We start from the raw sequence: 27,515 nt of genomic DNA, 5'->3' as shown, positions 1-27,515 counted from the left end.
CATTAATTCTGGGGTCCAGGGCTGGTCATCAGCCTCCCAGGATGGTCTGAGGGGGACCTGGGGTGCCTCCGGGCTGTCTCTCTCCACTTGAGAGGCCTTGCCTGCCCCTCTGGCCAGGAGTGAGTCAGTGCTGGGGCCTGGCGGGTTCTGTCTGCTGAGGAGTGGGTGGGGCGTCTTTGGCTCCCTCTGAGCTTGCCCAGCGGTGGGTTGAATCAGCGGTTGACCCAGCTCTGCCCCGAACTGGCTGCCCGGGGGTTTGTTAGGAGGACAGCAGATCAGCACAGTCAGCCTGACGGGAATCGCTGAGACACCAGGCGGGTTTCCTGTCTCCGAGGGTCAGGATGTGACCCTGGGACCCCTCCCGGAATCCAGGCTCCGGCCTGCCCTTTGGGGACCGAGCGAGATAGAGCCCCTGCCTAGCAGTCCCTTTGACCGTCTGCAGATCCCCCCACCACACACACACACACACGCGCATGCGCGCGCGCACACACACACACACACACACACACACATGCACACTTCCTGTCCTCTTCTCTCAAGATACTTTTAAGAACCATGATTAACATGCTTGTATTATTTTTTTCTCCCCTGCAGCTTCTAATTTTCTCATTTTTTCTACTTTCCTAGTTTTCTATGTGTCTATTACTGTTTTTCTCTAATGCATTAGATCTTTTTAGTGCCTATCAATACTTTTTCCAACGAGACAAAGAAATCAACCTATACAGTCTACAAATCTATAAATTCTACTCCCCTCCTCTCCCACCACCACTTCTATCTGGATGGTTGATTTTTGGTGTATGGCTGTCGCTCTGTCCTTTCCTCTCCCCCGTAGTTTGCTCACATTCCCTGTGCCCTGGAAAGCATGGTTGACTCTGTCTTGCATTACTCCCCCATTTGCTGAGGTGCATCCTCCACTGGCTTCCCCAGAAATACTGGAGGCAAATTAAAAAAAAATTTTTTTCTCTTTGTATTTTTTTAGTCTTCGCATGTATAGAAATGTAAAATGTCTGTTCAACTCCTTCACTGGATCGATAATTTGGCTGGATGTAGACTTCTAGTCTTCCAACAACTAGCATTGCAGGTGAGAAGTCTGATGACATTCTGATTTCTGATCCATTGCATGTAAACTTTTTTGCTTCCTGGACTGTCTTAGGCTACTGTTTTTATCTTGGTTGTTCTGAGTTTCATACTGATGTACAAGGGTACTTCAGAAGGTTCATACAGAAATAGAAGTGAAAGATAATATGAATCTTTCCATAAGCTTTTTGAAGTACCTCGTACTTTTAAAGTTCATTTTGCTGCACGCTTGATGAGCTTTCCTTTTTTTTTTTTTCCTTTTTGTCCCTCGGTGTCGCGCCCGCACCTCGCTCAGCCAGTGAGCGGCCGGTCTGTATGTGGGATCTGAATCCTCAGCGGGAGCGCCGCCGCGCTCCCAAGCGGTGCACTGTAGCAGTGCGCCACCGGGCCGGCCCTTGATGAGCTTTTCTAATGTGAAGTCTCATATACTTAGTCCTAGGAAAAATTTTGAATAATTTCTTTGATAATTCCTTCCTCTCCATTATCTCTGCTCTCTCTCTTGACATCACACTTTGCAGTTTGACCCCCTAATAGTTTTATCGTTTCCTCTATTTTCCATCTATTTTTTGTTTTGTTTTGTTTTGTTCTAATATCTTGAAGATTCCTTTGCCTTTAGTTTGGTTATCATACTTCTTAACTTTAAAGAGCTTTTTTTTGTTCTCTTTTTAAAAATAGAACACTTTGTTTTATTGACATATAGGAACTCCATCTTTTAACTCTGAGCATAATGGGTGTGTGTGGGTATGTATTTGTATGTGTGTGTAACAATTTGTTCTGCTCCACGCTTTGTTACTGTATTCAGTACTTTTTTATGATTGTTCTTTTCTGTCTCTTTCTTTATTGTTAGAGACTGTCTGCAAATATCTGGTGACCCTTGGCCTCTGTTTGTATTTAGAAGTAAGTGCTAAAATGCTGATAGGCAGTTCTGTGGGCATAGTCAAGTTGATTGATAGGCTTCATTGTTAGTATCTAGATACCTTTTCTCTTCCATTTAGTGTCTTCAGGGAAGAATCATTCAGTCTCTTGAATGAAGAGATAGGCTTTTTGTGCAAGAAAACTAGAGGTGGAGGCTCAGGAACACTTTACTCTCTTATATGAAGACATATGGCTTTGCAGGCTCTGAATTACGTTTAAGATCCAGGAGGGTGGCAGGCATCTATAAATATTTCTTCTTGAGGGCATAGATTGTTTGTGTAGGCCCTCTGAGTGGTAATATAAGACTTAAGTATATAAGAACTATGGCATTGCACAAATTTGAGCTTCCCAGATTAGGCAGAGCCTCGCCTTGTGCGGACAGTGTCAGCAGTAGCTGCTTGCCATCCATTCCTGACTCCAGGGCCAGAGCAGGCTGTGCTAAGAGGTGCTCCAGCTGCATGGCCTTTGCTAAATTTCTGTACCCTTGAATTAAGCAGTTGGGAACTTATTGGGTATGTGTGTGCACATGTGTGTGTGTGTACATGTATTTGTGTAGTGTGCATATGCATATGTGTTCTCAGTTAGTTGTAGTCCCTGGAAATGCTGCAGATGGCAAATGCCAACTACTCTATGGGTAGACTTTCAGCCAGGCTCCCTGTTTTCAGAACTTTTCTTTATCTCTTGTCTTCTAGGGACATGGTGCTCCCAGCTGTTGCTCTCAGCCATTCTCTGGGGAGAGTGCTGATTTCTCATTGGAGTCCACCTTTTAGGAGACAACTTTTGCTATTTTGTTATATCAGTCATCACATTTCTGCCTCCTTTCCATCTTTCAAAGATTGGTTGAAGCCCTTGGTTGCTATCATCTCCCCTGATGTTCTCTTTGGATCTTAATACATTTTTGAAAAATTTACTGTCATTTTGGGAGGAAGAGGAGATAGAAGCCCATGCTTACTTCAATATATTTACTTTGAAATTTATTTTGATTCCTTATCACAATTATAAGCTCCTCAAGGTAGAGGACCAAGTCTTATATTTCTGTGTTTTATAGTGTACACACTAGGCACTCAGTAAATCTTGGTTGAATGAATAAATGATCTGTGCTGTGAGGCCTCTCTGGAATGTAATTATTTTAGCTGGTGATGTGATTATTTCCCCTGAGATTATTCCTGGTTAATCTCAAAATGAGGGAAGGGTATTGACTGCCAGGTGGAGGGTTTTCAAACTGACACCCATGACTGAGCGAGGCATTTTTCTCCTTTTTACTTGTTTATTTAATTGTTAGCTTTAAGAAAAAGAAGTTTGAGTTCTTACTTCAAAGTAGGTATCTTTCTAGTTTTATAAGCAGACTTAGCACTTTAGTCCTTTATTGCCCTTCTTGAAGGTCAGATTTCTGACTGTTTAAAACGCAGTGGTTTGACACACCTGAGTCCCACCCAAACAGCTGCTTCCCATACTTGGGAAAAAATTAAATGTACATGAATATTTTTCCTGGTATCCAGCATCCTGTAATAGTTTAAATATTAACCATAAATAAAAGGCTCCTTTTCTGTTAACATTTCCTTACTGACCAGCTTCGTGTTTAAACATTATTTTTCCTGCTTTTTTTTTACCTCATTGTGACTGTCCTTGTCCCTAGATTCATTGTTGTCATCTTCCTCCTTTTCCTTCCCCCCCCTCCTTCTTCTTTTAGCCACAACCAATAGCAAGAAATGCATTTTACATCACTCTCCAGTATGAGTATATGCAACTGGAACAAAGGTTTCCTGAAGCAATTCTTGCTGTTAATATGTGTGACTGCTCTGATACTGTTCTGTTCTATCTGTTTTATTTTACTAAAACTATGTTGATCATGATCCATTAAGTTTGTCTCCCAACCCAGTGGATTGCAGCCTACTGTTGCAAAAACAGTGTTCTAGTTAGTGTGAGTAAAGACCAAACTGTAGGTCAGCACTTCCTTCCCCCCTCATTCTCTTCATTTCATGGCCAGAATTAAATAACATGGCTTTGAAATTAGACGAAAATACTGATTAGGGCTCCCCCATCTTAACAAGGCAACTATGATCATTTTTGTATGTTTCTTACCTACCATCTTTGTCCTTAAGCACAGGCGGCTGGCATCTTCATCATATGGCTAGGAGACGTTTTTTTGGACCTTTTTTTTTTTTTTTTTTTTTTTGAGACTGTTTTTTAGAGACATTTTAGGTTCACAGCAAAATTGAGCAGAAGGTACAGAGATTTCCCACATACCCCTGCCCCCCACACATGCACAGACACATCCATCATTATAATATCATACAGTGTATTTGCACTGCCCTAAAAATCCTCTGTACTCCATCTATTCATCTCTCCCCCACACCCGTTCACACCACTGGCAAGCACACAGTCTGTGTTCTCTGCCATGCTACAGGGTCTCCTGAATACTGTGCCATCTCTTTGAGGTATAGTTTTATTTGTCGAAAGAACTTTGGCATTTACTTAGTTTTAGGCCTTCAGACAGAATGCTGATTGATTTTTATTAAACTCGCTAATATTCTTTTTATTAAGCATTGTTTTTTAAATTATAGAATCATACATATCAACTTTGGGAAACCCAGGCAAGTACAAAGAAGAAAATAGCATTTAAAATTCCACTATTCTAGGATAACCACCGTTAACAATTTAATGTATTTCCTTCATATAATTTCTTTGCGAGTGTAGTTTTACATTTTTGCTATAGTACTACACACAGAATTTTATATTCTGTTTTTTAAAGTTAACATTATTTCATAGTCATTCTTATTTCATTGAAATCATTTAACAAATATCATTTAAAAATCATCTATTATTGGATATTTTTATAAAACTTCCCAGTTTTATTTTATATTATTTTTTGTATGTTACTATAAAGAACTGCAGTAAACATCTAAGACCTAAATATTTATTTGTATTTTAAGGCACATTCTTTTTTTTTTTTTTTTTCCTTTTTGTCTTTTTTACTGACCGGTAATGGGATCTCAACCCTCGGTGTTGTGCCCGCACTATGCTCAGCCAGTGAGCAGGAACCGATCTCCACATGGGATCCAAACCCTCGGTGGGAGTGCCGCCGTGCTCCCAAGCGGCGCACTCTCCAGTGCGCCACCGGGCCGGCCCAGGCACATTCTTTTTTTTTTGGTCTTTTTTCGTGTCCGGCAACGGATCGCAACCCTCAGTGTCGCGCCCGTACCGGACCGGGACCGGCAACGGGATCGCAACCCTCGGCGTTGCGTCCACACCCCGCTCAGCCAGTGAGCGGGAACCGGTCTGTATGTGGGATCCGAACCCTTGGCGGGAGCGCCACCACGCTCCCAAGCGGCACACTGTAGCAGTGCGCCACTGGGCCGGCCCCCCCAGGCACATTCTTAAGATGGATTCCTGTACTGTCTAGCTGCCAAAAAAAAAAAAAAAAAGATATGGCCACTTTTGGACTTTTGGTGCCTCTGAGTCACTTTTCAGGAAGGGTGGAGTTCTAGAAAGGGCCATTGTTCTTTAGTGATGAGAGAGACTTGGGGATCTTCAGCACCTGCATGTAAGGAGCCCCAGAAGAGGAGACAGTGTAAGAATAATGAAGCTCTGCTCCCCAAGAGGAGGGTGAAGGTTGAAAGCTGGGGCATAAAAAGATGTTGTGTTCCCTGATGTAGGAAGAAATTACATTAGGTTGGGGTTAATTTTAACCAAGTTTGTGCACAGGGGGTTGTGGGTGTGGAAATCCCCAGAATGGCTTTTCTCCTGTCCTCAGAGTCAAGGAGTGAGGATGGAGATAAGGAATACGAGGGGCATGGTGGGACTTGGAATAACACACATGGGAATAGAAGGGAAGATGCTTGGAAATCCTTTACTTTAAGCTGTACACAGAAAGTTTCCAAGCATCACTGGAGATCCAGCTGAGGTTGGCCATCACACATTCAAGGCAGTACCAATCTGTGAAGTCCTCTGTGGTTTTTCTCAGTAGCATCTGATGCCTCTACATGGAAGTAAAAATGAGATGGATGGGTTGATCAGGGTTGGGAATTGAGGAGTGGCTGCAGAGGCTGAAAAAGGCACTGAAGAGGTGAGGGTCATAGCAATAGTGTTGTTTAAGTGATGTATCATGTGATCTGGGATGCCAGAAGAGGGGCACTGTGCACAAATCCCACACGTCGGGATGGCTCACTTCACAGAGACCACGAGACAGAGACCATTGCAATCATGCAAGAGGAGTTTATTCCAGCATGCTGGGGTCACTCAGTCTCCTGGACAGGAGCGACCCCGAGCCCTTAACACAGGAACTTTTTATACAGTTTTTGACAGACTTTTGCAACAGGATGAGTTGTATACTGCTTACTGGTTATCTGAGGCGATCTTTAGATTTATTGGTGGGCTTTAGCGGGCTGGCACACTGATAAGGAACAGTGTATTTCCCAATTGTTTATCTCCCTTGTGGTCTGGCCAGGTGGCCTCTAGATAAGGAACTGGTCAGTTCCTGGAGCCGAGTGGTGTTTACTCCCTTCCTGGAATTTAGCGTGCCTGGGCCCGCCTTGACTATGCCTGGCCTCTACATAACCCCTTAGAAGCTGCCTTACTTAAAATGGCATTAGTTATGTTTTTCTCGTTTTTAGCAAGCATTAATACAGAAGCAAATTGTGCATGTTAAAGTTATATTTTTCTCTACACTATCGGGTTGATGGAATTGGAGGAAAGGAACATATTCTGTGTCCCTACATCACAGCTCAGATCCTGAAATGAAATACAAGCTTGTCCTGAAAGGGTGGTGTTCATGGTGTGACAGTGTTGGGGACTGGAAAAGGTCCCTGGATGCCTCTCTTCTAGGAAGCCGGTTGTGGGTCCATTTCATGGGTACAGGTTAAGAACAGGGAAACTTGTTGGGAGACTTTGCTGCTCATCTTCAACTAGAAGGAAGATGCTAGCACTAGTTCAGAGCAGCAGACTGAACAGATTTGTACTAGCCTACTTGGAGCTTCCCTCCAAGGCCTAATGGTACCGCCCTGTACATGCTGCAGAAATGTAGGATTAAAAAAAACACCCAGACTAGTTTGTGTTCTGTGTCAAACTGGGAATTTGGGACTGCCCAGTTGGGTTAAGGATTGCCCTAGTGTGCACTCCGAGGACAAGAGTGCTTGGTTCCCCTGTCATCTTTGGATTTGTGGGATCATCTGTGACAAAAATAGACCCCTCAGAATGGTGGCCGACAGAAGTAGCTCCTTCTAAGGTGGGGATGGGAGGTCCTGGTGGAACCACATGCTCACCTGAGGATAAGCATTTGGGCCAAATGTAGGAAGTCAACCCTGCTCAACACACTTCATTGTATTTTATAGTTATTGCTGGAGCTAGCATTTTCCTGGGACAGTGTTTCCAGTCTCTCTATTGCTCCTTTCTCCCCAGCAACATTTATTGAAAGGAAATGTTGGAGTGTTGTTTTCTAAAGTCATATGAAGTTTGTTTATGGCATCAGCTTAAATTTAAGTTGGCTCTTTGTGAACATCGAGAAAACCTTCTGATTGCCTCTTTTTCTACTCTCAACTATGCTAATCAAAAATGGTGTTTGATTAACCTCTTGTAGTGTATTATTCAAATGTGCCCTGAATGACTAAACTGATAAATTGAATAAAATTAATTGCTGGAGGTGATGAACTCTTGTGAATTACTACCATTCATTCTGCCAGTTTGCTCAAGCTACACGGTTAAATCTGGAGAGGTAACACACTGCAACACAAGCCCAGTCCTCAATCAAAGCAGAGCTTGAGAGGACTAAATCTTTCAACACTGTCTTATGCAATGCAATTATTGGATAAACTTGAATCTATTTGTTGCTTTGAACTCATTGTTAGAAAGCAAAAATCACTCTTTGTTCATTGTTCCTGCATTGCTGATCCATGTTGAGATAAGTCTGCAACGTGGTGGAAGACCTAGAAAGGAATCCACCATTAAATTCAGCAATAGTTTCAGCCTCTCAATGGAACTTTGAGCATTGATCTGGGTGCCTTGAATTAAAGGTAACATTTAGCCTATGGAGGAATCCCAGAGGACTCTCAGCATGTTAATTATGAGATCCGAAAGTAGAGCCATTAAGGGAAAGACAGGAAACCAGGGCTATTTCTTCTACAAGGAAAAGTCTAAGGGAAGCCTTAAAGGCTGTCTTCCCATATGTGAAGAGTTAGCTTTTGTTCCAAGGATAGTGATATATTCTCTTTTTATATACTCTGGGTAAAATCAGGGAAAATTGGTTTAATTTGTAGTGGAAGAGATTTAGGTTAGATGGGAAGAGAAAAAATTTCTGACGGGAAATGCAAAGTGAACAGCAAGTAACTGTGTGGATTTCATTGCTCTGGTAAAAATCTGACCATTAACTAGATGCTGGGTTGAATAGTCTTACCCACTGGTGACGATCCAAAGCTGAGCCTTAGTCTCAACGTCTTGAGGTTTTATAACCATTCAGTTTTGTACTTTTAGAATGTCAGTCATGTTTGTGATAATCTCTTTTTGGAAGCAAAAATACTCTTCTCAGTATGATTCTTTGAATCAATTTACACCTGTGCTGATAGTGAAATGGGCATTTAAAAAATACTGTGTTGAAATTCCAGACAGAGGGTGATTTTTCTTACAGCTGCTGGATGAGTGGGGCTTTGTAACTTGGTTTCTCATTGCCTGTGATGTCTTCGTCTTCAGATCCTGTTACAACAGATGTTTCCTTTCTAAGAGAGATTAGCTGTTAAGATGACCTCAAATTCTGTAGGTTGGGGGTAGGGAAAGCTTTGAGGGAAGAACATTGGTTTCATTTGATTCTTAGATATCACCACCTACTGAGTTGTTATGGCTATGCCATGGCATTCAGAACCAAACCTCATCAATAAAAGGAGTTGAATGTATTATTTGTAAAACATTATTTATTTATTTTTAAATTTTTTATTTTTTGGCAGCTGGCCAGTATGGGGATTTGAACCCTTGACCTTGGTGTTACAACACCACGCTCTAGCCAACTGAGTAACTGGCCAGCCCCCAAATATTTTTTTTAACATAATTATTTTGGATTCCCAGTATATATCATTCCCTCCATGACACAATTAACTGAAACAAAATGCATTATGATTCTTTTTTTTTTTTTTTGTCCTTTTTGAGGCTGGCTGCACTGCGCTCAGCCAGTGAGCGCTGTGAGCGCACCGGTCATCCCTATATAGGATCTGAACCCGCGGCGGGAGCGCTGCTGCGCTCCCAGCGCCGCACTCTCCTGCGTGTGCCACGGGCTTGGCCCAAAATGCATTATGATTCTTTTTTTTTTTTTTTGTCCTTTTTGAGGCTGGCTGCACTGCGCTCAGCCAGTGAGCGCTGTGAGCGCACCGGTCATCCCTATATAGGATCTGAACCCGCGGCGGGAGCGCTGCTGCGCTCCCAGCGCCGCACTCTCCTGCGTGTGCCACGGGCTTGGCCCAAAATGCATTATGATTCTAAACCTGATCTTTTCATACTGTGGATTGCAAAAACTTAATCTCTCATAAAATGATGATCAGGTCATCTCACAATTTCTGAGAAGCAAATCTATCTTGCCTCCAAGGTACTGAAGTAAATTTCTAGATATCACCAGTCTGCTGCTCAATTAAAGCTTTTCAAATTCATTAAAATACGAACTGTCATTTCAAATAAACATTTCAAAACTTATTTGAAAATAAAATAAGGTTGCTTCCTACTGTAGCTAGCAGGCTATCTAAATTGTTAAAAATTTATTGTGACACCAAAGGCAATTGTGACTTGAGATGGTTAATTCTAAAGCTCTCACCCAAGTAACCCACACAGTGGAGTCCAGAACTTACGTTTGAGGTTTAGAATATGGTCTCCTTGGTCTCTCACTCTTTCTTCTTGCTTCATCCTCATTCCCTTTTTTTCTCTCCTTCATTTGTGTATTATCATTATGTTTCCAAAGTTGTAATGTGGAGCTGGGATGTGATTTTTTTAAGTAAACCCTTCCATTGTTCTTAACATTTTTATTTTTATCTTTTTGCTTGTGAAGGAAGAATTTAATGTTTTCTCAAAAGAGTACTAAACTTCCATAATATTTTTTCTCCCTATAATGGGTTTACAACACTTAAAAGGAATTAAAATAAAATTTTTAAAAACCCTCATCTTTCCTTTGTAATAGAAGGAAGCTATGTTTGTACTGTACACATTTCTTTTTTCTTTGATGGGTTAAATGTAATTTGTTGATGAGATAATTTTCATGTTGGTAAGAATTTTTTCATCTGTTCAGAATTACATTCCTTTGTAAATCCTACCAATGAATTTCAGGTCTATGAAGACTTATTTGGTGTTTCCTGTCCTGTATTTGTTCTAGATACATTTCATATTGCTCTTCAGTCGACAAGGGAAATTACGGCTGCAGAAATGGTACACCACTCTTCCTGACAAAGAAAGGAAAAAGATCACCCGAGAAATTGTTCAGATTATTCTCTCTCGTAGCCACAGGACAAGCAGTTTTATTGACTGGAAGGAGCTAAAACTTGTTTATAAAAGGTGTGAGTAACTTTATGAGAACAGAATTTCTAATTATTGCTTTGCTTTGTTTTAATCCTGAAAATTTTAGATTGCAATACCTATTCCATTTACTGAAATCTTTGAAGGTGAGGGCCCAAATACTTGTACCCATAGACGAACTAGGAAAGAACTCTCACTTATTGAAAGGACTTCTATGTGGCAGGATGGATTCTAGGTACTTGAACCACACGTTGACAGTGCACGCGTGCACTCAAGACATTTTATGAGCTCCTGTTCTATTCCCAGCTCTGTTTTAATGGCTGTGGATACAATAAACAGGACATGTAACATTCCTGCTCTCATGGCATTTACTTATTTGTTAAGTAAATAAAATATTTTCAGTTAGTAACAAAAGTTATGGAAAATACAGATTAGTGTGATAGAGAGATGGGGACCATGTTCAGTGGGGGGTAGCTCTTATACTTCTTACTCAATCTGCAGATGATTAAACTGAGGACACAGAGAGTTTAAATAATTAGTCCCCAGTCACAGTAATTGAGTGGTAACAAAGCCAGGATTCAAATACATATCTTTCTGACTTGAAAGCCTATGTTTTTTTTTTGTATTGCACCTACTTGTCATGGCAAGACCATACCAGAAAAGAACCTCAATTTATAGATGAGGAAACTGATGCCCAAGAGGTAAAGTAATTTTGCCCATGAAGACCTAGGTAATTGATGCCTAATCCATGACCAGAACACAGCTGATCTGATGTTGCCTCTAACATCATACTGCAAATTTCAGAAAGAAAATGCACCGTGGATATACACTTGCAAAGGGTGTTTATAAAATATGATGGGAAAAACAGGGAACCTCCACAGACTGCTATTTAAAGGAATAAGTTACCAGCAATTGCCTGGGCAAAGCTCCTTCTGCTGGGTGCAAGGTCAGAGTTGACAAGTTGAGGATGGAAGACACATGCAGAATGATAAAGCATAGTGTGAAATGAGAGGGTGGGGAGCGTGGGCCCCTGAGAGTGGTGGGAGGGGGTTTGGATTTTACAAAGAACAGTTTACAGGCTGGAGACAGGCGTAAATAGACACCCCGATTACCCTGGGCCAAAGGATACTGTCCCTTGATAATAATTCTTCAAGGTAAAATTTGGTTGAGAGCCTTTCATATAACTAACGAAAGTAATTCAATCACCACAATACTTTTATATATATTTTTTTATATTTTGGGAGGATATTGGATGTGATGAATAAAGATTTCATTCTTGAACGGGCAGAGTCTCTGGAGAGGAGGCGGGGACTTTGCATATTCACTGGGAAAAACCATCGTCAGGATGTTTAATGTATCATATTTTGATTTTCTTTATTTTTTTCTTTTCAAGGTATGCTAGTTTATATTTTTGCTGTGCAGTAGAAAATCAGGACAATGAGCTCTTGACACTAGAGATTGTGCACCGTTACGTGGAGTTACTGGACAAATACTTTGGAAATGTAAGTGCTATTCTGGTTTGTTAGAATTAGTCACAGTCTCCATCTCAGCTCTTAATTCAGTTCTGTCCCTTATCGCATTCCTTCCTTCTCTCAAGTCTGAAATGTAAAGAGTATTTGTACTGAGGATCATACTAGTCCACCTAGGATTAGAATACAAGGCTTTTCCCCCTACCTGTAACTCTCTGTAAATGAAAGACCTGATGTTTTCAAAAGACAGGTGTATCTTTATCTTCTGACTACAAATACACTAGTGACCTTGTTTCAGTGAACCAGAATTTAATTATGAAGTATTCCTTGATACCTGTTTTTTATTCCACATTGGTTGTGACTTTTTTCCCCTTCTGTGGCTTTTTTTCTAAGCTACAAGTATTCTTTAATATTACTTATACATAAGGAAAAAAGTATATCAAATGGAAAACCCAAATCCTTTTCCTTCATATTGCTATTCAGTAACCATTTTGCATTTACTGCCAATTAATGTTTTATCCCAGGTGCCCCCACCCTCAGGAGCCAATCTCTCTGCAGCAGCTTGCAGCTTGGGTTCCATCTTTACTGCTGCAAGGAAATCATAAAGTTGCCATTGTACCCTCTCTACTGGTCAGCACCAGTGACTCTGAAGTCCTCACCTGCTTTCACTTTTCTGTAGCCCTGTATCCTTGCTCATCACAGTGCTTTAAATTCACTGCTATTTATTTTGCCATTGACTTCCACTGATTCTTGTCCTATATTTCTGAAGACTCTGGCTTCTGAAGATGCCTTCTTCCTCCCAATTGCTAAATGCCCTTCATCTCTTCTTATCCTCCATGTGTGTCTGCTGACTTTGTCTCCTGGAAATCCATAACTAGGTGACTCTTCTTCACTTTTGCATTAGTTCATTTCTGTTGCTTATAACAGAATACCTGAAACTGGATAATTTATAAAGAAATGAAATTTATTTCTTAAGGTCTTGGAGGGTGGGAAGTACAAAGTCCAGTGAGCACATCTGATGAGGGCCTTCTACAGCAACTCAGAGTAGTATCCCATGGCAAGAATGGGCTGAGTAAGAGAGAACTAACTTTTTTACTCTCTCTCCCTATAAAGTCATCAGAACCACACCCATTACTCCATGAATGGATCAATCCATTCACAAGGGCACAGTTCTCAAAATCTAATCACCTCTAAAGGCCCTACCTTTCAATGACCATAATAAGATTTCCCACCCTCTTAACACTGTTATGATGGAGGTCAAGTTTTCAATACATGAACTTTTGGGGTACACGTTTGGCCCATAGATACTTTGTTGGTTCATGGTCTTCACTGGGCTTCTTAGAGTCAAGAATCAAACTCATCTTCTGAAAACCTGTTCTGTCTTATGGTTGGAATTTATTATGTTCCAGGATCCTTCGATGCAAAAGAAAAATGTTTCTTTTGTCTTTCTCTACCCTTTGCTAGAATCTGCCACTGTCTATTCAAATTGGACTAAAATTCATCTCCTTTCCATTCTCATTGCTATAGGTTTACTTGGGATTTTAGTTTTGTTTTAAACTTTGTATCTGACCCTTTCCGCCTCTGGGCTCCTTTCTGTTTCTCTTCTCCACCTATTAGTTACCATCTTTCTTACAAAACACAGGTGTAGGTGTGGCATTCAAATCACCTAGCCTGGTGTTTAAGCTTTAGCTTTCAAAACATTGGTTCCAGACGTGTTGATTTTCTCCCTTACGAACCTGACGTAGCCAGTGCTCCAGCAGCATGGAACAGCCTTGTAGTAGCCCCAACTGGTACAAGATTTGCTTGACTACCAAATTGCAAGTCTCTCTAGATCATGACCTGCAACTCATTTGTTTTTTTCCACCACTTGTAACCAGCTCCGGGCCAGATTTTAGCAAATGTTCCAAAAACATTAATCCAGTTCACAGTCTCAAGAAATAAATCACTGGATTTGGAAAATATTTTCTTCTCCGTAATATCCTCTTTCCTATTCCTCTGCTCACTGAAGATTTTTATTGTAGTGTTAGAAGAATTTGCTTCAGGCAAGTTTCCTGTATTCTCTTTGTGAGAATACAGGAAATGAGTAGTCTTTGCAGTGTTGGTCAGTGCTTTATCAGATTTGTTGCAACACTTTTAATGAGGATGAGCACTTGAAAAGTTTCTAAGAGAATTTTCCCTCCTCTTCCCCCCTTTTTTCCCTTGTAAATGATGTTATGAGGCCTAAAATGCTGCTTCAGGGATTTCAGGGTTTTGGGCAATATGTAGAAGTAATAAGTTAGATAGACTATCTTTTCTTTCTCCTGGTTCACCACATTTATTTTCATTTTTTAAAGAGAAATTTGAAAGTATATAGTAGCATGTTTTCAAATATGAGATTATTTAATTTAATGCTGTCTACTATTCAAATGTATTCTGACATTTTGGTACTTTCTTTTGAAATAAACTACAGACTTGGCCTTTTGCAAGAGCCTGGAGGAGTTTTCCTGAGGTCCAGGCTTTCTCATAACCTGCCTTCTCCTCTTCATTTCTGAACTCTGGTTTGACCTATTGTGTTTTCCTAGTTTAAACCAACTTTGATAATGTGAATTGCAGCTGAGTTTTGATCTCAATCTATCTGACCGAATTTCAACCAGAGCACATTGCTTCTCAAGAGAACTTGAATGACCTTCACCAAGGCTAAGCTTAGTTAAAGTATAAGGAGAAGCAGAATGAATTCCTATTTCTCTAACATTAATTTTCCATCCTGTCTTGGTATACCTTTAGAAGCTCTATCTCTGTCTTGAACCAAAATTTAATTCACTAAAAAATTCAATGAATCTTTCATTAAGCTAAGAGCAATTCAAGGCTATATGCCCTGTAGGTGTTCAATTCTTATTAATTAACAGGGATGAGCAAAGCCTTCTAATACTGATTCTCATTGACATCATCTCAGGAATAATGTATTTCTCTTTGCTTTTCTTTTTCCTCTTGTGTTAATACTAAAGGTTTCTTTGAATTCTGCCCTTATATTATCCAAGGAAAAACTTTGTACTGAGCTTCTCATAACATTGGGAAATACTATCTTCTGAAGACAGATAGATCAAAATCTTGGATTACTAATTTAAATTATAAAGTTTTTTTTTTTTTTTTTTAGCACTTTTTAATTCCAAGGAGATTTACAAGGATTAAGAGTTAATCTTTTGATCTTCAGTAGGTGGCATTAACCCCAATTTTTAGAGGCTGGGAGGAAATGCCTCCCTGTCTCACAGTAGATAAGGGTCTGTTTGAGGATTTAGATATCTGCCATATTTTCCCATTCCAGAATATAGTGTGAATTTTTACTGGTGCATTCAGGGTGTGTGGATGTTGGTGTCCCAGAGAGCTTTTGAACTTGATTTAGGGAGGTTTTTTGTTGTAAGAGGAGGAGTACCGTGAGTCCTGCTAGGCGCTGGTGTCAGCATGCTCCCGAACCAGACCCATGATTTGGGGCTTGTCCTCTGTCTCCATTTTACACATGAGAAAAATGATACTCACAAAGGTTAAGAGAAATATTTACTTTGCTAAACTCATGGGGCTGCTGTGAGGGTCAAAAAGTAAATAGCAATATTTTATAAATCATTAATTGCTATATAGTTGTACATTGCATTACAATTAGCTTTGTTTTATATATAGTTTAATAAAATTTGTGTTTTAAAAAATTATCTGAAGCATTTATTGCATGTAAGTTGAAATTTTTTGTATTTACTTTAGAATGGAATCCAGTAAGGGCAGGTGCATCTTAGACTCTATTAAAAAAGATTTAGCTGTTGAAATGCCAGAAATAACCTCACTGCAGCGTGTATTCTGCTGTAAGAAAAGAACCTCAAGCCAAATTATAGTAAAGCACAATACTAGGAAATTGAAGATAAAATTAAATAATCAGTTTCTGCCTTTTGTAAGGTTTATTCAAAAAAAAAAAAAAAAAAAAAAAAGAGGCTCGTGCGTTTTGTGTGTATCTGACTCTGCATGCCACCTTACCTTATTTTTATCCCTTGAAACTAGGCGTAGCAAATTAATTGCCCATGGCCCCTGGAGGACCCTACAGGCCTGAGGTTTCTGCTCTGAGTGTGTATGAGAAGTTCCTAGAGAACTGGCATTAGTATTTGTCAGGTTCACTTTGCAGGATTCTGATTGCTAGTTTATTCTAATGCGGCTCTTGTTTGTCCTGGATTCCTGGTGTACAGCTGCCTTGAACTCTGAGGTTCCTCACCTGTTGCTACTCTAACGTCTGACTTCTGCCTCTTCCGACCTCTGGTAACTGCTTACTTCTTGTACCTTCTTTTCTGTGCATGAAATGTCTGATATACCATGATTTCTTTTTGTGTATTTATATTGTTTAAAATTGCAAAATAATGCATATATATATATATATTTTACATAGCCTAATAGACATGTATAATTCTATTTTAAAAAATAAACAATACTGCATTATGTATATTATTCTGCAATTTTCTTTTTTCCCCTTACAAGTCTATCCTGGAGCTCTTTCTATGTCTGTCCATGTAAATCATCCTCATTCTTTCTAACTTCTGCCTAGAATTTCTATGCCACGGTGGTAGTATACCGTACTTTATTTAAACAATTCCCTTATGGATGGACTTTGGATTGTTCCAATTTTTATTCTAGATGATGCTGCCATAATCTTTGTTGTTCATTTTTATTATTGTGTGCTAATTTGAGTATAGCATGGGAATAAATTTCTTGTGGAATTGTTGGGTCAAAGAATTTGTACATTTAAAATTGATAGATAATACAATTTGACCCTCCAAAATAGTCTATAAAACTCTCAAATTCTACTACCAATGAGTGTTAATACCTATTTGTCCATACCATCACCAGCAGATGAACATTTATTAAATTAGCATTTCCCTGATTACTAATGAGGCTGTACATCTTAGATGTGTGTTGGCTTTTTCCGTTTCTTGCCTTGTCTGTAAATTGCATCTTGGCAGCCTTTATTTGTTTTTTCTTTTGTGATGTTTAAATAATTCTATTGTGATATTTATAGAATTCTTTCTGTATCATAAATACTATCTCATTTCCTCCCTGTTAAATATGTTGCAAATATTTTCCCCAGTCTGTTGCTGTAATTTTAACCTTGTTTATAGTACCTGGCCCATACTGTGATCTGATCTCCCTAAATTTTTGTCTGCGGAGCTTTGTTTCACTATCATTCAAATTGCTGACAGGAGAAGTAAAACAAAGTTCATAAGCTGAGAACATGCCCTTTTATCATCCCATTCTCTCCCTGAGAATGTTCTCAAGAGGGAAACCTGAAGGTCTCGTGGAGTCCTAGATTACAGTGTCATGTTCCAGTGCATAGGTTCTTTTATTTTAAAATTGGCCGTATATATATATTCTTTTATTTATTTATAGAATTCTTTCTGTATCATAAATACTATCTCATTTCCTCCCTGTTAAATATGTTGCAAATATTTTCCCCAGTCTGTTGCTATAATTTTAACCTTGTTTATAGTACCTGGCCCATACTGTGATCTGATCTCCCTAAATTTTTGTCTGCGGAGCTTTGTTTCACTATCATTCAAATTGCTGACAGGAGAAGTAAAACAAAGTTCATAAGCTGAGAACATGCCCTTTTATCATCCCATTCTCTCCCTGAGAATGTTCTCAAGAGGGAAACCTGAAGGTCTCGTGGAGTCCTAGATTACAGTGTCATGTTCCAGTGCATAGGTTCTTTTATTTTAAAATTGGCCGTATATATATATTCTTTTATTTTAAAATTGGTCACACATGCACACACACACACACACACACAGACATATATATATATATATATACACCAATTTTACAATAAAAGAAAATATATATAGAGAGAGAGACTTGGGGGGGGAGATAGACGTAGGTATATATACATGTTTATTGTTGATTTAATGCTGTTTTCTAGTGAATGAAGAGCCTTTGCAGATAAGTTAGATGAGTTTTTCTGAGCTGTCCATTTATTATAGCAGCATTGTATTCATTTGTTCATATACTTCTAGATTCAATTGGATCTATCAACATAAACCATGTTCCTGTGGAGTCTGCAAATTTATTGACTTAAATCTTAAATAAATGGAGTAATTTGCTAAAATATTGACCTCCATTTTGTATAAAGTTATAGCATTTGGTAGAATCAGACAATTGTTGATCTGGGAAGCCAGCATAGTAGAAACAAGGCCTATATGGTGGCTGACTCATTCGTTTATCATGCAGACATTAATTGTTTCCTACTATGCGCCAGCTGCTATGGATATAAGACTAAGACAAGGTGTCTGCTCTGAGCTCACAGAACAGGGTCAGTGATTAGTGATTGATAAGTAAGCACATACCAGTGCACAGAAGATGTAAGTGAGAACCCGGAGCAAGTGATGTGAAATCTGAATGGGGAAAAGAGGATTTGGACCCTGTTTTTGAGTCTGGCCTTGAAAAATGAGCTTGGTTTTGCCAGCAGGAGAATTAAGGGGAAAGACATTGGGGGGAACTTTCCAGAAATTGCTAAAATTGGTAAAGGGTGAAGGCATGAAAGAACACGGTGAGTTTATAGCATGAGATGAGTGCTGGCAAAGGAAACCAGACAGCAGGGTCCAGGCCGGGCTGTAAAGATTCCTGTATGTCATGCTAAAGAATTATACTCTGTCCTGAATATCACATTTTACACAAGGGAAGAACAAAATCAGCATTTTAGCAAAGTGTTGGTGGTCAATGACCTTGAGCAGGCACAGCTACCACTAGGTCATTGCAACAGCCTAAATGAGAGGTGCTGCAGGCCTGAGCAGTGGCTGTGAAAACAGGAAAGAGAAAGGGTTGGGGATTTATTTAGACACTAGAATCAATAGGAATTGGTGACCAAATCGAGAGGGATGAGAATGAGGGGGAGGGGAAAATAAGTTGAACTCTAGAATGAATTAGATTGAGCAATTAGAGGTTGCAGCTATTAAGCCAACTAGGGAGTAAAAGAAAAAGAATGAGCCGGACATCAGCTTGGGGCATGGTGACATAGACTGGGGAATATCTAGGTAGAGATGTCTGGTTAGCAGGTGAAAATATTGCACTAGCGCCCCAGAGGGAGATCAGAGCTAGACATCTAGGTTTGTTGAGCCACGTGCATGCTAGACACAGCCGCAGAGTCAGTGAGATCATCTGGGAGGATATGTGCATTGCAAAAAGAAGAGACCCCTGGAGGACACCACTGTCGAAGGAGATGGGTGGCTAGAACACAAGCAGCATGCCGCAGAGATGTTTGTCTGTTCTGCCAATTGATACGATTGATACGTCTCAAGCACTCCAAAAATACTTTCTAAATGAATGGAAGGTGGTGTTGGTAGAGGGAGGGGGAGATAAATTATTCAGGGGGTCTGAGAAGGAGGCATCCGAGATGGAGGACAGCCGGTATTACATGATATTGCCAAAGTCGGGGGAGCAAGGGCAAAGACATTTTCAACAGAGTTTGGTGAACAATATCGAATGCTGCTGAGAGGCAAATGTGGGTGAGGAGTGAGGACTTTCAATGAGCTGAACTCGAAGACAGCAGCTTCAGTTGGGTTGTGTGCCAAGGACAGACGAGTGTAGCGAGGTGTGGGCCAAGCAGGGTGGGAGATGGCAAGGGTGGTGCCTGAGCAGCCGCCCGGCTGAGGTGTTGGACGCCAGCCTTATTTGCATCATTGGGCGGTCTTGCCACTCGCTACCCTTAAACACCAAAGTCTATCAGACTCTGCTGTGGTCTCCACCTGAGGTTCCCCAGTCCAGCGCATCAGCAATACCTGGGAGCCAGCTAGAAACGCAAACTCTCAGGCCTTCCCCAGACCTGCTGAATCAGGGGGGCAGGTGGAAGGGAGGTATGTGTGTGTGTTAATGAATTTTCCGCGTGTGTGTGTGTGTGTGTGTGTGTGTGTGTGTGTTGCCTGAGCTGCAGCTGGGCTCAGCTCTCCTTCGTGCAGGTGGAGACAGGAGCTGAGCAGCCTTATTCCTCTCTTGAGTCTCAAGTTTCTTGTTGCAAAATAAACCAGTATTATCTAAGGACATGCTCTGCTTCAACAGAATATAGTTTTACTTTTTTTTAAGGCCTGGAATTCCCTGGGTCTCTGTCCTGAAAATACCGTCTGATATTTTAATCTTTGGTATGCCACATGAGCACAACTTGAAAAAGCTGGAGACACTGACTTCCCCTGACACTACAGTAAGTTTATCAAAACATTTGTTTTTGTCCCACCAGGTCTGCGAGCTGGATATTATCTTTAATTTTGAAAAGGCTTATTTTATCCTTGATGAGTTTATAATAGGTGGAGAAATTCAGGAAACATCCAAGAAAACTGCTGTCAAAGCCATTGAAGACTCCGATATGTTACAAGAGGTCAGTACAGTTTCCCATGCCGTAGGGAAGTGATGATAGTGTTAATCATGATCATATTAGCTGACACTTACTGAGTCCTTACTCTGTGCCAGGTGCAATTTATAACCAATTTACATGTATCAGCTTATTTAATTCTCACAGCCACTCTAAGAGGTAGGTAGTATTGTTGCACCTGTTTTGCAGATGAGTAAACTGAGACACCAAGAGATTAAATGACCTGCTCAATTTCACACAGCTGGTAAGTGTGGAATAGAGATGAGAACCAAGGCAATTGGGCTTCGAACTCTTTGCTCTTCATCTCTGGCTGAGGTTTTTAGTGTGGGGAGACCTGACTGTCAAAAAAGTATCAAAAGCTTGGTGCTGTTCTTTTCAAGAATAATTTTATGAGATGTATAAAAAGACTTTCATTAAAATATCTGTCCTGCCCTGGGAAAGATGAATAGCAGTACATAGTTATTTCATTGGCCAGTGATATTAGAGTGTTATTATTGGAGATGTCATTTATCATTTTAATTAAAATTTCTTACACTTCCTGGGAAGTCTGCATGCATGCTCCTGTTCACATAAATAAATTGGGAACACCGGTCCTTGCCAGGGTATAAATAGGCCCTGAAGCAGCCATTTGGTATTGCTCCTCTCTGTGATTCTTACATAAGATATAGTGGGACTTTTCTTTTACAAGCAGCCGAGATACCTGCATCAGCCCTTTCAGTCCTCCCCAGGACACTGTAAGAAAGAGCATATCAGCCTACTGACCTTTGCCCTCCCACATGAGATGCTCTGACCAGCGGTAGCTCAAGTGTGCGTCTGAGGGCCCGGGTCCTGTCGCAGCTCTGCCACCTCTCAGTGCCTCTTCCCACAGCATCAGTGCATCTTTCCACCTTCTTTTCCTAACAGCAGGCCAGGAAGATGCAGAACATTCATTATAAAGTACCTTTTTAAAATTGGTGTTAAAGCCATTCTTCCTCCTATTTGGAAATAAGAAGCTGAAGTAATTAATAAAACAACATCAGACATGATTTCCCAACACTGTTTTGGCACATCTTTGATTACTTGCTCCTGCGCATTGTGGGAATCAGTCCTCTGGTGAACAGACATAGAGAAAAATGTCCATATGAGAAGGTCCCACAAACGGCTCCCTGTGTCTATCAGGCAGCCAGTGCATTCATTACCAGAGGTGTTCTCACCTCAAAAAATGCATTTAAACTCTCTGATGTTTACTTGGCTCTCTCCAAATGCCAATAGGAAGGGAATTTTATAAGGCACTTGAGAAGTCAGTGGTTTGGAAATTCCACAGAACAGCATGTCTTAAAATACGCCGGGGGTAGCAAGGTAGGGAGTGGGTGGTGGAAGTTATTTATAATTCTCTCCTCAGGATCCTTACTGTGGAATCTCCTTATAGGAGAAACAGACTTTTAACAGGGTCTTTGGAACTTCAGTAATTAAAGCTCCCTGAATTGGAGCCAAGACACATCTGGGTTATTTTGAAATCCCCTCTGTAGGAAATAGAGTTTTAAAGAGCTTGTGGTGAATCTGGTGTTTCTAGTTCCATTTAAATCTGGGAAGCAGGTATTTCAAGAGTGAGCTCTTTCATAATTAAACGCTAATTGGTAGCTCACATCCCTGGAAGTGACTGGAAGGTCTTGATGGGTAGGTCTCAGGGGACCCTGCATTAGCCCCCAGTCTCTGTGGTGAGCAGGCAATGTCATAGCCGCCCTCTAAATTGCTCTTGTTGACTTAATAGCACCTGCCAAATAGAGACAGTGTTAGTAGTGTTCTCTTGGGCTCTGGTACTCCAGTGAAGTCAATGAACATTTTGGGCAGCTTGTTGGAAAATTGACTTTGTATATCTGGTCTGCTTCAGAAAAGTTTAGAATGGATAGTAGCAAATAATATTGCATAAAGGAGAAAAATTACTGCTTTGTTTTCTGTCCTTTAGACCTAAGCACATATTTGTAGTTATTAAAGGTTCAGGGAAACCTTTGTGACATTGCTTTCACTTTTAGAACAACTGTAAACCTTGAAGTAGCACCTAGGACTTTTCCCTAACACCTACCTAATAAAAGTTTCTTAGAATAAAAAACAACCTCCCCCTGCAACCAAAAAAACCCCTGTGCTTACATATTTAGTAAGACACATAGTTTCAAATCTCCAAATGCTCAAAGCTTATTCTGAGTGTACTGGGGTTAGATGTTGATAATGGGTGAATAAAGGCACAGTTTAATTGGCTGGGGATAACTTATTTTGGAGATAATAACAATGTGGACAATGGGACAAAGTTATTAGAAGGAAAATGAAACTCAAAAGAAGATAGTGGTCATTAACTTCAGAAGGTGCAATTCCAGGGATTACCAGTAGGGGAAGCAAACAGCAGATGTTTTAGACTAAGAGTGCAGGTGAAGAAGGGAGGGTCAAATGGAATAAAATAATTAGAATATGGTATTTTGCAAACCCCTACTGAAATAATGGATCTAGCAAATGAGCATCAATGATGGCTAACGTCACAGAGAGATGATCAGACATAATGGGCCTCCTGCAGTAAGAATATATATACCTGTGAAGCCAAGTATAACCTGAGCGAGACCAAGCCTGAAGATCCAGCAACCAATCATCAGGAAATGCATGGGACAGCGGGACATGTTAAATGACACTACAGGGATGGAGCCAGCAAATTCTTGAGAAACTTCATGGGGTAAAGGTGAAAAAATTAGATGAAGGGATAAGCTATAGATTAAAAGAAACTTAAGAGACAGATGACATAACAATCAGTGCAACAAGCAGAACTTGTTTGGATCCTGATGTAAAAAAATCAATTGTAAGAAAGCAAGGGGGTGGGGGAGAGAATTGGAGAAATTTAAACATGTTTAATGTTTGATCATATTAAGGAATTATTGACTTTTAAAATGAGATTGTATACTGCAGTTATGTCTTTTATAAAAGAGTTCTCTTTTAGAGACACATACTGATACCTTGTGTCATGATACTGGGATTTATTCAAAATAATCCAGAGGGAAGGCAGAAAGTGGGTGGTGGGGGGGTGCAAATAAGATAAGATTGCCCATGAGTTGTTGATTGCTGGATTTACTGCATATGCATTAAATTTTTCATAGTAAAAAGTTTAAAAAAATGCTTCCTCTATGTGGATAAATGAGAAACTGCTAGGTGCACCCCAACACTGTCACTCTTAAAAGCATAAACTGTGTTAACAGCTAAGCCAAACCGTAATGCAGTAGAAAGTCATAGCGTGTACAGTGCATGTATGCATGAGAAATGGCACAGTGCTGGATGTATCCAGAAGGGATTCCAAGATACAAGAGCAAGATACAGACTCTTGCTCTCCTCTTGTGAAGGCAGGGGCAGAGCTCTTTGAGGTGCTGCCAGCTTTAAAAGTCTGTTCCAGATCTTTCAAGTGGCAGCTCAAGAACATACTGACTCTTACATTATTGGTTCACATAACTTGGGTCACAGCAGGCTCAGATGGGGCAGTCAGTGTGAGGTTTTAGCAGACCGAGTCATCTGGTGTCCTGAGCAGTGCCAAGAACTAGGGCCCAATGAACCATGAAGCTAGCCTGGTGTCAACTCGCTCAGGCCCTTCCAAGGCTGCGGGAAGGGCCTACCAGGCCCTCATCTGGTCATGAGTTTTTGGCCAATTTGGAAAAGGAAGATATTTTAACTGCAAAAAATACACAGCCACACAATTAATATAAGATATTATAGAGGAGTGTCAAGCAATTAATTAATGAAAATAACGTGACTATTCTAGATTTTTTGATATTTGCCATTTTTAAAAAATTCATAATCTGTCATTTCTTTTCTCATCCTAAATAAACTTTATACCTAATTTTGTATTTGTAACTTTGTTTTCCTTTTTATTATTTTAAAGATTTTAAATATTTAAATGAAAGTGATATTTTTGCATTTATACATTTCCTTATAGTGTAGTTTCAAAACAATTTATACATTTAATAGTCATTCTTTACAAAATATCTACCTGAATGTATGGAAGGCCACTTGACAAAATGGAACCAAAATTAGGTATGAAGGAGTGGTGGAATTGTATTCCTTTTAAAATGGTATAAACTCTAGACTCCATAAAAACAGCACGGGCTGCTGGCTGGTATGAAGCCCCTGCTAAGTTAACAGACATGGGCGTCGTCTATAGGAGTCGTCACAGGGCAAAGGGTGGGGTGCTCTCTTGGCCGAGGCCTACTTAGCAGGTAAGAGTTTTATAAGAAAGTGTGAATGACTGAACACAAGTATTTTCAGCAGAGGAGTACTGGAATTCTAAATAGAGCTTGTGAAAATCAGTTAGAAAGCCTGACTTCGAACACTGGTATCCCCTGAGCAATCAGCTTGGCCAGTGGCCTTGGACTCTGGGCCATGCCACTCAGAGTATTTCCTCGCAGGTTCAAGTGAATTACGTACCCTGGGGTTTAAACTTAAGAACAAGTTGAGCGTTGATTGCCTAATGAGCTGATGGTGACTCACGTGGAAGAGGCGGCATCACCTAAGAATAACTTTCTGCCCCCTTGAGCTCTCTTATTGATCCAACCAGGGCCACAGTATTACACAGATACATATGTTTGTAGCAGGAGAAAGTGCAAGAGAAAGTCCATTCATGTTGCATGGTGTAAAGCTACACGATTACTGCCAGTTGTCGAGTTAGGGGCAATTGTATTGTTAAAGCAATTCATAACAAGCCAATATGTTTCATTATTTTAGTTAAACTAAGTTTCCATTTGTATTGTCAGGGCTAGGGCTCAAACCCTTTAAACCCATTGTACAGACTGGGTCATCAGACCCCTCACATGCAGGCCCACAAGGTGGATAACTGGGAAAGGTCCTGGGAGCCATTGGCATAGAACACAAGCTCAGACCTCAGCAGCAGCAGCTTACAGCAGCCTCTAGCAGCAGTGGTGGTGGCTTCCTGGAGGGTCCCAGAGACCCTGGCAGCAACAGCCTTCAGCAGCAGTAGTGGCCTCCCCGTGGACCCCTGGGGGCATCCTGGGGGTGGGGAGCCCTGTGGATCAGAGCCACTCGTCCTTTATGCTTAAGTCCATAACCCAGGACACCTGGGTGCGCATACGCAGTTATATTAGACAATAGCCAAGGAACACCTGGGTGCACGTGCATATTTATATCAAATGCTCGGCAAGATTCTGAACATCTGTGGGTCCCTGACCATTTTCCTATATTTTTCCAGCACATGGCATAGGACTTGCAGCGTCGTTGTAACGTTTCAGTTCAGTCTGCTTGGAATTGTGAGTCTGTTCAAACATTAAAAAATAAATAAAAGTGCTGGAAAAAGATTGTGGCGTGTGGTGTGGTAGCAAGCTTGCTAATTGATGAGGAGGATGAACAAACATAATTTGTATACTTTGTAGAAAAGCCTTTTCAAAATACACGGCAGAAATTCTTAAAAATTATGCTCTTTTATGTCTTGTCAAAAAGTGTAATAAGATGTTCTGCACCACATTTGTAACAATAAATATGTTATACAAATACAATTCTGACTTCTGTAATGCATGTGCCTGGGTGCAATCCTCTCGATCATTTCAACAGACATTTATTTTAAGTCAACAGTTATTTCTTGGCAGCTGTTGCTTGAGCATTTCTCTTATCAGACATTCATTTTATGATCAAGCTTAGCTTTTTCTCAGTTGAAAGTTATTTAGTTTTAGGCATGTGGATGTGTATACAAATTATTCTCAAACTTTGACCACCTTTTTTGATTAGAATGCAAAGATTTATGTCCATATATACTTTTGAAAACTTTTTTTTCAACAACGGCAAAAAGTAAATAAAAGAACGAGATAGATTTCTCGTTCCTGCTAAAGGATGTGGTTTAAAGGGAAAATTGTTCTGATTTATTGTTCTCTTTCAGACAATGGAGGAATACATGAATAAGCCTACATTTTAACTGAGCATCTACTTGAAGACTCCAAGTGCTACTGTGAGCCTGTAAATAAGCAATGTCTTGTATCCAGTTTTTTGATAGTGCCTCTGGCAACATGCCAAAAATAACTTAAAGGGATTCTTTGTTAAATAACAAAGCTGTCTAACATGATATATTTATAATGACTACATGTCTGTATTATACTGTAAATGAATACTTATTGTAGCTCTGGACGTGTAAAATACCTGCTGCAAAGCTGCTGCATCACTCAATAGACTGAACATTTGTTTGCAATGTTGTAACTCCATGTGATATTTTAAATCTAATTTTGATAAATTAGTTGCAATATATTTTCATTGTATTTGATCCTCTACTGACAGATTGAAAAGTGTATTGTAATAATCCATGATTCTGAATGTAAGGTACATCTTATATCAATACTTTTCCTAAATATTTAGTGTTTTAGATTGTATAATAACTCTAAATTATGTTAATAGTTCAGAGTTTATACATAATGCTAGACATTTTTTAATATACTTAATAATTCTGTAATTTCAGTCCAGATATAATATATCTGATTTTAATGTACTGAATTAATTTATTTTTTCAGGATTGGAATTAAGGAACATAACCAAAGATAGTATAGTATTTCTTAAGTGTTTTTGATGCCTGAGAAGCTGCTATCTAGGCTAAGGTTTTAATTTTATCTTTAAATTGAATATAAGGGACATTCCAGTAGGGTATTCTACACATTCTATATATTTATTAAGGTTTCAAAAGATCTGAAGATACAGCATCTATGACTTCCCTTATTATAAGAATAGTATGATAAGAATAACAATATCAATAATTATTGTTATTATGTTTCAAATCTCTTATGTTCAAAGCACTCAGTTGCTTGAGATTTTGTTTCAAATATGTTTTAATGTAGATCAAATATATTTGAAGACATTGTTTATTAGGCTTACTTAGAGCATTTAATATTGCTGCAGTCTGTGTGGCAGATGCCTTTTCTCCTTTTTCCTTTCCCCACACCTTACTTCCCAAAGAATATATTTGCTACTGACCATTATTATTGTGATTATGTCACACTCGTGCTTCCTTGAGTGAAAATTCTACATAACTGGGTACTGAATGTGATCAGACATATTATGGGGAAATAGCTTATAATATTCTGTCCTGGTGCTCACTTTTGATGTCTTACCTGTGAGTTTTCAATGTGAGTTTTGGGGTCTGGTATCACTCATATTTGTGCGGTTAGGGACTCTTCAGCCCTTTTCCTAGGAAAAGTGTGCTTAATGTTGGATTCTAT

At 39.9% G+C, this 27,515-nt stretch overlaps 1 protein-coding gene across 1 annotated transcript in view; it reads left to right on the top strand.

The window, feature by feature from the left end:
• AP1S3 (adaptor-related protein complex 1, sigma 3 subunit) overlaps window positions 1-26,318 on the top strand; it is a 27,733-nt gene extending 1,415 nt beyond the window's left edge. Inside the window, exons 2-5 of the mRNA XM_008577721.1 lie at window positions 10,331-10,509; window positions 11,864-11,972; window positions 20,170-20,307; window positions 26,192-26,318. Of these exons, the coding sequence (XP_008575943.1) occupies window positions 10,331-10,509; window positions 11,864-11,972; window positions 20,170-20,307; window positions 26,192-26,227 (462 nt within the window). The 3' untranslated portion in view covers window positions 26,228-26,318. The remainder of the gene's footprint in view (window positions 1-10,330; window positions 10,510-11,863; window positions 11,973-20,169; window positions 20,308-26,191) is intronic.
• Window positions 26,319-27,515: the final 1,197 nt, after the last annotated feature.

Source organism: Galeopterus variegatus, unplaced genomic scaffold (genome assembly GCF_000696425.1).
Source record: "Galeopterus variegatus unplaced genomic scaffold, G_variegatus-3.0.2 Scaffold1569, whole genome shotgun sequence".
Taxonomy (NCBI): Eukaryota; Metazoa; Chordata; class Mammalia; order Dermoptera; family Cynocephalidae; genus Galeopterus; species Galeopterus variegatus.
Note: the sequence above shows the minus strand (reverse complement) of the source record. Positions and strands in the feature narration are given on the sequence as shown.